General features: G+C 37.9%; 1 protein-coding gene across 1 annotated transcript; it reads right to left on the reverse strand.

The window, feature by feature from the left end:
- Positions 1-6,044: 6,044 nt before the first annotated feature.
- Positions 6,045-10,289, reverse strand: LOC132914307 (uncharacterized). The gene is made up of 2 exons (XM_060973305.1): positions 8,757-10,289; positions 6,045-7,697 (listed from the first exon to the last, which is right to left on the reverse strand). Exons 1-2 carry the CDS (start codon positions 10,202-10,204, stop codon positions 7,364-7,366), a joined length of 1,782 nt encoding a protein of 593 aa, XP_060829288.1. The 5' UTR covers positions 10,205-10,289; the 3' UTR covers positions 6,045-7,363.
- Between the last annotated feature and the right edge of the window lie 1,187 nt (positions 10,290-11,476).

Below are 11,476 nucleotides of genomic sequence, written 5' to 3' on the forward strand. Positions count from 1 at the left end.
GTTCGAGGGCGATTTTTTCATGGGTCGCCGAATCGAGCGCTTGAAACACTTTTTAAATTGAACGTTCGAGTATTTACGGACGGCCTACTCAATCAGACGTCACTGTTTTAGGTAAATTTGAAGTAGAATTTGAAAATCGATGTAATCGCTCCAAATTTTACATGGTACTAAAATTAATCGCAATTTGAAAAAATGTTCTTTCCGCAAAAACAAAATAGCTCGGAAATTATTACTAAATTATATTACGATAGCATAATATTTGTCAGATAACATTACGTTAGTTTCTAAATGCGAATTTGATCGCGTCGTAATTTTCAATGCGTATACGCGCAAGCTGCAACGACAATAAGGAATAAAATCGTAACAAGTTCTTCCGTATGCTCGATCCTCTAATTAAATTGCAGCCTGTCGAAAACGGGCAAGTTTGCCGGATACGTTTCAGGGTTAGTGTATGTACGATACAGAGCGATTATTTTAACGACTAAAGCAAACGCATAGCTGTTGGGAATTGCTGACCACGGAGAGACACGAGTATGTACATTTCGGATAGCGAACCATGTCGCGAATCCTAGAATTAATATCTTTGGAATAGGATGAATATTTGAAGAAGAAAACCGAAACGGGCGCCTCGGTTATTTAAAAATTAGTAAATTATTAAGCGACGTACGATGTACTATGAAAAATAAATTTAATAAGAAACAGATCAATGAATCTATCCGCGGGCATATTAATTAACGACCTATTTTTTATGATGTAAGAAGAGAGACGGCAAGGGAAGCTTATTGCCGATATCAATCCAAAAGAAGGACGATGGTAGAGTATAAAAATTTATTTCCTCGTTCGCAAGATGCGTTTGATTTATCTTCCTCTTATTCGAGTTCCGTTAGATTGGTAGGAAAGCAATCTAGGGGTCTGTACGATCTTTCTTATATCGTATCTTACCGTTATCAAAAATACCGCGTCCACTGAACTAAATTATATTGGATTAAATGTAAAATTAATCGAAAAGATAGAAATCCCCGAATCGCGATGGTAGTTGGTCGAGTAATTTTTTATTAATCGACCGATAAATAGTATGAAAATTCTTTAGTTATCGAAAGTAATTATTACATTTGAAGTTAAACCAAAGATCGTTGTAACGATATTATTCGCATACGCAGCAAGACCGACTTTACACGTAGAAAATTATGGCTCGATCTATCGGTACGATACGTCTATACGGAGATAAGATTTGAAAAAAGGCTCGAAATTATATTTTATAGCGAGAGCATCGGTTTTAAAAAATCTCGTTACATTGTCGGTCGACAGAGGTAAAATATTACGTTTCATACCGAAAGCATCAATTTTGGAAAATTCAATTGCATTGTCCGTATGTACGTATAGAGATAGAAAATCACACTTTACACGGAACGCCATTAACTTTGGAGAACACCGCGGCGTTATTTGTTATGGAAATATAGAATTATAGTTTGCATAGGAAGCGTTGATTTTACTTCTTTTAAATCGCATTGCGCAATCGTTTGTGCGTCTACGAAGACGCGAGACCGCAAAGAAATACAAAAATTATGGTTTATCGTAATTTTAATACTTCGTTTCTATCGTAATTCTTATAATTTTGCATTCTTCGTATTTGAACAATTTACGTTTAAAAGGCTCGCGATACTTAAATTTCGCGTCTTAATATTTTACACTTGGAACACCTGTAATATTTTACCAAGATAATAATAATAATAATTCGTTTAAGCAAACTTCATAGAGAAATTATTATTCGCGTGAAACGTCGTTCGACGAACAATAATTTTACTTCGTTTTTATCGAGATACACCTGTTAAACATCGCGGTATATCGAGTTCTTTATCGCGGCGTTGGAAAAGCGAAACTAACTGCGGAACTAACGTAAAACACAGGCGTGTTTCGTTCGAGATGGTTGTTCCAAATTTATCCTACCTATGCCATCGGCGAAATTTCGTTTCGAGACGAAGCGTCGTGAGAGGTCCACCCGCTAAGTCACGAGTCCAAAATATTCTACGAAACTCCTTCTTTGTAAAGAAAAATTAGAAAGTAAATTAGTGGAATGATCGAACCAACGATAAAACGATTAAATAGAAGTTAAAACAACAAATTCTGCTTTTTCGCAATCTTGTTTATATGGATTATATGGATTACGAAGAATTTGTAGCTCGATTAATTCATGCGTATATGTACTCTTGAACCGAGTAACTGGAATTACCAGAACTGTACATTTACAAATTCCTTTTAATTTTATAAAATTATTCCATTTCCTTTCTAACTATTTGGTTTAATATTCAATTATAAAACATCGATACAAGTATCACTGTAGCATCGTATCAAAATAATCTGTAAAATACATATATCGCGTACACGGTTCTATCGAGATGGGTAACTAACTTTCTTTCAGAGGGTTATTTGATATTTGTCTACAGGTATCCATCTTATCGACGCCTGTTTTACTCGTTAAAATCTTTATTCGATGTAGGAAATTGCATACTCTTCTCTTCCGTTAACCAAGAACGGAATAAACGTGACGTTAAACGGAACTTTGTGTCTCGGATTACGAAATACCGACCTGCTAGAAAATCACCCTGTTTCGTACGCCCTCTTCCATTTCCTACGGCTTACTATCGATCGTTATTACGCAATAGGTCGGTAACGTCGATAAATGCTCTCTTCCTAGTAACCTATTACGCACCTTTAGCGACTCGAATCGCGCGTAATTCAAAATTAAGCTTCTTCTAAACCGTAACTATCAAAGTGTCGACATCGGCGATTTAATCATTTTTAGGCGATCAATTATCTTTCTGTCTTTGAAAGAAGTTTCGTCAGAAAGATCCGTTGGAGAGGAAGACATAAAAGATAAAGGAAACACGTGTATCTGGTAATAGTTTATTATTATCCCAACCGACTCTTCCGTGTATTTACATAAAAAACGAGAGATCGATCGTCAAGACTGAGCCTTGGATCGCGTTCTATTCGCGACCGACGCGAGTTTAGGCACTTTGACGCTCGATTTCGCCTTTCTAAAAACACCAGGTCAACCAAAAACGAACTAGACCACCGGAAACGATCCAAATCATCAGACAAACCGGAAATAGTTACCAGATGTTCAAAGATACCGCGAAACCGAGCGTAAATAGTCGTTTGAACAGGAATATTATCGTCAGTCTGATCGTTACGATCGCGTTGAACGATGAAAAAGAAACGAATTTCGATCGGTTAACGCCGATTATACCACTGTGTCTTAGTAACTGCGTGTGTATAAGTATACTTATTCATTGGAGAGGATTTCAATGAAAAGATCCGCTATACGAGAACATTGTAATAATAAAGATAATAATAATAATGATAGTAGTAGTAGTAGTAGTAGTAGTAGTAGTAGTAATAGCAGTAGTAATAGTACTAGTAGTAGTAGTAGTAGTAGTAGTAGTTGTAATGATAACGATGATAATAGAAGTAATAATAATAATAATAATAATAATAATAATAATAATAATAATAATAATAATAGGAATAATAATAATCTACACGTTAGATCATGGTGCAACGTCAATCGCGCTCTCACCTAACAGCGTAAAAAAAGAAAAGAAAGGAAACGATCGTGTCGCGCAGAACGCGATCGAGGTTCACCATGCAAAAAGGAAAGGAAAACGCGCCCATGGGGGCCGTTTCGAGTTACGAAGAAAACGCACGTAGGAAAAAAGCATTCGGTCGTTCCAGGGATGTACTTTCTTTCGTTCCTTTATGAAACTCCGAAAACGATGATTTTTTACGTTACAAGTATCTTCTTTTTTCGACAACTCTGACGTAATATCGCGTGTAACGATCGTACTTCTATTTACGATTGCCACGATAATAGCGTTAATTCGATTCTAAGAAATTTTTAGAATTTGGAATTTTTTAAATTTCCAAATTTTACGTACTCTTGCATTTTTTCATTATTATACTCTTAAAATCTCGAGTATTAAGGAGATCTCTGAATAGCGACTGTCTGGATCTTTAAGTTACTGAATTTTGCATTATCGGGACGTTTACAGTTTAGAATACTTGACAATTTTGCCTGCAGCCGGTTTGCGTATTCCGGAACTGACGAATCTTCGACGTTTTTAACCTTTTGACGTTTTAAATTTTCAGACGCTTGACTTGATTTTCAGAAGTTTGAAATTTTCGAATTACCGATTCGATACGTTCGATTAAAAATTGGCAAAATTCTATTTAGCGGAAAGCCATTTTAACGGGTTTTCAATTTCTTTTTTTCGCTTTGAACGTGAAACGTTATTGCCCAAGATGGGTGACCCTTGAGCGTGACATAAAAATGGCGGGCGATCGCGCAATGTTTCGAAAACCGTGCGATACGATTTATTTCGTGTCGTCTTCGCTTTACGTGACAGAATTCGAGATCGATCTGGTCTTTCGCAATTCAACGTGCTCGTACATCCCTGGGACAAGGGGCTCTCGTTATGTCTCGGTCGAAACGCGCAAGAAACGCTATTCGACCAGAGTTACGATCGTTAGTTTACAGTAAACTGGAATTACAGCATCGATCGTGAACTCGAGACCATCCTCTGGTATCGTCGCATCGAAACCAAACCTTTCTCCGAGCAATTCGATGCTCGGTGTACGAGATGTTTCCAACTAACTATCATTTTTCAATTTATCCTTCGAAAAATATATTTTTTTAACTCGATTCGTCGAGAAACTTTGAACAATTTGCCAATTCCATCTCTTTATTCTAGTTTACTCCTCCATTTTGAAACATTCTGCGTAAAGCGTTGTATAGAATTGCTGAACGATAAATTGAAAACGACGGTCCCAAACGAACGATCGATGCTGTTTTAATCGACAAGTACCGTTCGTTTCGCTCGCCGATCGATACCCATAATCAGCTTTCTTCCCGTTATCGCTTCGATACGAACATCGCAATCGACTCATCTTCGCGGAGGATTTCCGTTCCACGCGAGGAAATCGAGAGAAAGAAGAGGAAAAGATGAAAAAGAAAAACCGATACTGCGGCTCCTAGTTGTCGCGCAAGATAATAATCTAATTAATACTAACATAGGCTTGGTGGAAGAGACATAGTACGTTTATAAACTAAATCTTCGACTTTGATTGACTGATCGAAAAGGAGATCGTAGCCAAGATTAGATATCAAATTGTAAAAGTCGTTCTTAAAGCGATACGTCGACTATGTTTCTAGAATCTGCTTTTCGCGTTTTATTACATAATTGTTTCTGTATTATGGAGCGTTAAAAAAGAAAACGAGCAATCGAGACACGGAGAACAAAAGTGTGTACCACGTATGTATAACAGCTCTATATGCGTCTCCAATAAGATGTATTAATCGTGTAAAAGTGGAAAAATTAATTTTTAGGTAAGATTAGTTACGCCGAGTATTTTATGCTCGCGTCTATTTTAAACGACGAATCATTCGATTTGTGGAGTTTGAAGTGGATTCGCTTTTACTCTCCGTACTTGGATTCCGAATCGACGCTGAAAATTTCGCCTTTCTTGTATCCCCTTATCCCATTGAAATTATAGTTTCGAATCTTGAAACCTATAAATATCGATATATAATCAAGTCTTCATCTCGCTATAATCTCTTTCACCTACAACACGATCGTGCAACTCGGTTGAACAGACGCCTATAGGTAAATGCATCTTCCTGTCGCGCGATCGATCCGACAAGAAGAAACGAGACGACGTCCTTTGTCGAGCTATCGATTCGTCGCTTTCCTTTTTCTCTCTAACCCGTTTTTACAATAAAATACGTTAACGTTTAACTTATTTCTATCCTCGCACGTCTGTATGTATTTAGGTAAGTTCGATCGATCGATACAAAGAGCGCTCGATAGAGAACGATAGATAAATGGCTAGAATACGGTACGATTAAAAATACAACGAGGCTTCGTCGATGTTCATCGTTGAAATTAATCGATTTAAACTCGTTTCGTATGCGGATTACGTTGTCGAGTTGCGAATTTGGAAATATTCGAGGCTCGCTATTTATAGTTCTCGTCTTCGATCGTTCGTTTCTTTGATTCTTCTCTTTCGAATTCGAAATATACGACGTAACCAGCGTTCCCTTTAACGCGACGATCTCGTCTCTTCGGTTCTCGAATTTTTCGAGCAAGTCGAACACTATTTGACTTTTCAAATTACTCGAAACATTCGCCTGATCGAACGTTCGGTTGGCGTTCGCTAATTTAGGAAATCGACTGATTCGTTCTAATAAATTTTGCAAATATTCGGATATTAAAAAACAGCCAAAATCTCTATTTTTTTTAAGGTTCGGAATTTTCAAGTTCGGAATTTAATATCCAAATATTTCCAAATACTTGAATTATATAATTTAATAGTACGCGATACATTGCACAAATTGTTAAAAATTTGAATTTCTCTAGTTGATAAAATTCGATGTATCGAATGATATGATTATTAGAAACAAGGTATTTCGCGTTACACGACGAAACGGGTTTCCCTCGGTTCGAATTTCAAGTGCAACCGTGATTAGTTGCCAGTCTTTCAATTGCGTTTGACGATATTCGATTTCGTAAAAAGCGTGTCACACACGTGACAGCATAACTGATCGAGAACCAAATAATTCGTGGCTATCTCGAAGGACGTTGAGCAAAAAAGTTACGTTTCCGATCTACGATTCCACGAATCGAGTTTACATTTCGTCCAGTGGCACAAATTGAGAAATCATTAACGCTATCCTTATCCTTATCCTATAGATTATTCTAATCGTCGCCGTACGTTCTGTCCGATTTACACAGCCTTTTCTTCCTCGAACGTGTCGGTGAATCGCGACGCTTCGTTCTCATAATCACCGATTCTTTTTTCTTACGGCACATCGAGTTTTTGTCGAATCGCGAAGAATCGATAACAATAAGAAGATACGTAATATTTTTATAAAAGACAAATAAGAGATTCTTAAATTATTCACGAAATAATTTGTTTAAGGTATTTGCAAAAACACGGAACTAGAATATGGTACTTGTTAATATTTCAGGCATCGATATATTCTGTTCGTCAAGGCATCGTCGTACTTTGGTTTCAAAAAATATTTCGAGCAAACCACCGTAACGCAACGAATGTTCGATCCGAATGGAAAGTTTTGTAGAAAAAAATTTGTATAGTTAAACATCGGAATCGATAAAAATTCTTCGTTGATCGAAGCAAACGCGTTCCTAGCGACCATTCGAGTAGCAAACTTCTCGCACGTTGGACCGTTTTAAAGGAAATCGATAGAAGGAGAAACGAGACGAACGGAGGAAACGATTCTAAACGGTTTCGAGCTTCGTCGTCGATAGCACACGAAATAGAAAGTCAGGAAGCCTGATTCTCGCTAGCTCGGTCCAAAGAAACCAAGAGTTTCCAACGTCCTGGTGACTCTTTCGATCAATTGGTCCTTGTATCGCCATATCGTAGTGTCTAACACGCTGTTCTCGCGATATTGGACGCAAGTCTTCTTCAACGATTTCACGCAATCCGCTCTGTAATGCTGAAGTTGAGCATCCTCGGTCTCTATGGGGTAACTGGTGCAACCGGCGCCCAAACAGGCCAAAGGGAAGTGATTGTGCAAGGTCACCACCCTCTCCGGATTGTGGAAGCACTTGATGTACTGATTAGGTTTCGTAAAGTTTTGCGAACGATAGACGTGCTGCAACATATGCATGTACCTGCGAACATACGAGAAATTTTGAATAAAGAATCGATTTAACGAAGACTTTGCATCGCTCGGTTCTCAAATTTTTGTACATTTAAATTTCCAAATAATCGAATTTCCATATTTTTGGATTTTCTAATATTCCGATTCGTGCATCTTCGAATTTTCGAATTTTCAAACGTTTGAATCATTTAATTCTCGAATTTTGGAAAATAGTAAATTTTCAAACTTTTGATCTCTTAAAATTTCAAATCTATCGATCGTTCGATTTCTTAAACTCTTCGATCTTTGACTTTCCAACTTGTTAAATTTTTTAATTCGCAGCTCATTCAACCCTAAAACTTTCAAATTTTTCATTATCGATTTCCAATAGTTCACCGTTTAAAGATCTACGGATTAAGTAGAAGGAAATTCGTGAAACGTGTGTTAGATCGTTTACGGTTTCGTTACGTTTCGCTTGGCTTTGCCTCTTTTCGGTTCGGAATTGGCTGACAGCTTTTGAGCGGTTGCTACATCGTAGTCGATACTATAGTTATTTTATTAAAGAGGGGTCCCGATACTTAGTTGGTTACGTTAAAATTTGCCAATACCTTTAATGACACAGAAGAAATTGTAAAAGTATCTTGAGTGCAATTTATTCGGCTTTCGAAACTAAACGATCGTTTACCCAACACGAAGAATACCGTTATTATCGATACGTTACCATCTAATATTACGTTCAACCTAAATTTCACAATTTTACATAATTTCTAATAAGGCTAAGATCTCGGACGTAATTACGACGATCGATATAATCATCGAAAGATTTATTTCCTTTATATTCTGATCAAAATATTTTCTATGATGGTTATCTTCTCACTGAAGATTGAATTTCCATCGACTTTCTTCTTAATTAACGAATAGTCGCTCTTTCTTTTATTCTTTTGTTCAGATCACTCGAGTCAAACTATCATAAAACATATTTTGTCGAATATAATATAATTAAAAAAAAAAAAGGAAAATAAGTTATATAATATGTACAATATAGAATATAAAATATAGAATATAGAATATTGACTATAATGGTACTCACTTTGGCATGCCCTTAAAGTACCCATGCGAGTGCAACAAATCGTCGAGGAAATACACGTTTCTCACGTTATACGAAGCCCTAGTCTCGTTTCTGATCTTTAACGCTTTCTGCAGCACCCTCTTCATCAAATCCTGCCACGTGGCGTCTTTCACTGGCATGATCACTTCGTCCACATCCAATAAAGCGATATATTCGTACTCGTACATATGCTTGTACAAACAGTCGTTATAAGGGATCAGTTCGTTCTGTCTCTTATGATTGGTCTTCTTTGTCAGATACATGTGTTGAAAAGCAGGAACGTTAGGTTGCCCACCGGGTAACGTCAGCGGGGTCACATGGACCATTCCTAATTTCTGATAATGATCTAGAATCTTTGTCACGTTAGGATGAACCTGGAGCTGATAGAAGAAGATCTTGTCCGCGCCTAACAGGCTAATTAACTCGATCCATTCAACCAGCCTGACAGACAAATCCTCGTGAAGGAAATCTAGACCCTTCACACAGACAGCGAAATCTTTTTTACGTTCTGGCTTATTGTATATGACTCTAAGATTATTGCTGGGAGTGTCGCAGTTCTTTTCTACCATAGAGACCGAAGCCGGAGGTCCCTTTGACCAATGAGACTGGGGAATCTTGCAGGCGATTACGTACGGCTGATAGATTCCCTGTTTGTAGTTACCCCATTTAGGGTACCAGATGTATTTATACTCCATGGTCTTGACAATGATAGGATCTCTTTCTCCGTCGTACCAAAATTGACAGTGAGTCCTTACGATAGGCTCGATTCTATCGATCATCCCGACGATCCTAACGGCTGGCCCTATTCTCGACAACTTTCTACAGTCGTAATAAGCACCGAACAATTGAAACGTGCCGTTACCGGTCCGCATCGTTTGCCAGTAAACGTTATTAAACTCTATATCGTAGATAGAGGGATATTTCAGATTGGAACAGCTATAATTGCCTTTAGTCTTGCTCTGACCAGCAGGATATTTGCTGTTCTTGTTCCAGTAAGCTAAAGGCAGACTAGGTATCCTCTGTTCTATTTCCTCGATCAACTCTTCCTCTGTTTTCGCCGGTCTTTTATCCAACAATGGCTCCAACTCTGAAGGATTTTTCGTTGGATTGTTGGATATGGTGGTCAAAGTGGTTAAGAGGCTGGAACCACCGGAATTTGAGAAACTGGAGTCTGCCGAGGACCTTTGCAAGAGATATCTGGAGAGACCAAGACTGGAAGAGCCACGGTTCTTCATTATCTCGCGTCGACGATAGATGTCGTCGAGGAGAAGGTCGTTGGCGGACTCCTCGGCCGTTGGTGTCTCTCTGAGGCTGTTCTCCGCATGACGGAATTGCACCGCTGCGATCATCACCAGGCCCCAGACGAACACGAACAACAGAGCGCGTCTGACGCACCTGGACCCTACGCCGCCACAGTTCTGCCACTTCATGCTGATCGACTAGCTGCGTATCGATTGGGACACGCTGGCTCTGTGGCCCCGGCTCCACTCACGCGGACGTCCAATCGTGTTGCGTCTGAAATCAAATTGAACAATGCTTATTAAGAGAAAGTATTTTCTTACCTATAAAATGCTATAACAATCGTACTAATTATTATAATGATACAATAACATAAAACAAAACTTTATCTCTCTATCTATCTATTTATTTCGATGAAATTTTAGTTTCTACTTTATTAATTTGAACCTGAATTTCTACCATGCATCCTACATTCTTAGTATGGAAGAAAGATCATAGACAGTGCAGAGAATCGGTGAATTCTTATTATACAAACTAATATAAGCTAATTGTCCCCCGACAAATTCATAGAAGCGGAATTCTACCGAGCAAATTTACTTCTGTATAATCGTTTCGTGTTTTATTAGGATGATTATTAGACTCCTTTTAAACTGATTATTTCTAATACGCTAAAAAGACTGTCTTGGCGTTGATATCGCTTGCTACGTATAATAAACGAGATAAATCGGTATCGGAGTATTTGAATAAATTATTCGTCGAAAGATGTATCGATTTCCAACGATCTTGGACGTTTTCGCGTCTTTGTAGGAATTGTTAGATCGTTCGGTCCCAATATCTAAATCATATTTATCGAAAAAGGAAGGAACGTATAGACTTGATATTCGAAAGCGCAAAACTTTCTTACCAGGAAAATCATAAAAGATATAAGTTGGAAAAAACGAAGCTGGCACCCCGCTGGGGGTAGCCACCCACATGCTATATTTATTTTTATTTTATTTTTTTTTCTTCACCAATGAGATATAACACTTTACCAAATGTCCATAAGGACAAATTTTAAAATAACCAAAATAAAATAAAAAAAAAAACCACGAATATTAACTCTAATGACAATGATTCCGTTGGTTTATTCAAACTATTTTGCAAACTGCTATCTTTGCAAAGTGAAACTTAAATATACAGGATGTTCCAAAGGATACGAAGATCGAGAGTACAGAAAGCATAGTGGTATCTCCTGGGACGAGTCGCGTCGGTTCGCCTAACGTTCGGGAGGAAGTCGATAATAACCGGAAGCGTTTTCCCGACAGTTGACGCAACCGGCGAAACTGGAGGATCGTAATCAAACTCTTCCTCCTTAATAAGTCGAGTTGCAAGAAAGAAACAAAAAGAGATTATCCTACGGTTGTTTTTACTCGTCAATAATCCGAGGCTATGATCTTCGACATAATTGCTCTCCCATCGAGGAA

Source organism: Bombus pascuorum, chromosome 14 (assembly GCF_905332965.1).
Source record: "Bombus pascuorum chromosome 14, iyBomPasc1.1, whole genome shotgun sequence".
In the NCBI taxonomy this organism is placed as follows: Eukaryota; Metazoa; Arthropoda; class Insecta; order Hymenoptera; family Apidae; genus Bombus; species Bombus pascuorum.

Excerpts from the sequence above, each read along its gene's own strand:
- LOC132914307 (XM_060973305.1), bottom strand. The coding sequence starts at position 10,204 with ATGAAGTGGCAGAACTGTGGCGGCGTAGGGTCCAGGTGCGTCAGACGC. Across the intron at positions 7,698-8,756 it reads TACTTTAAGGGCATGCCAAA|GTACATGCATATGTTGCAGC; the intron begins GTGAGTACCATT and ends GTATGTTCGCAG.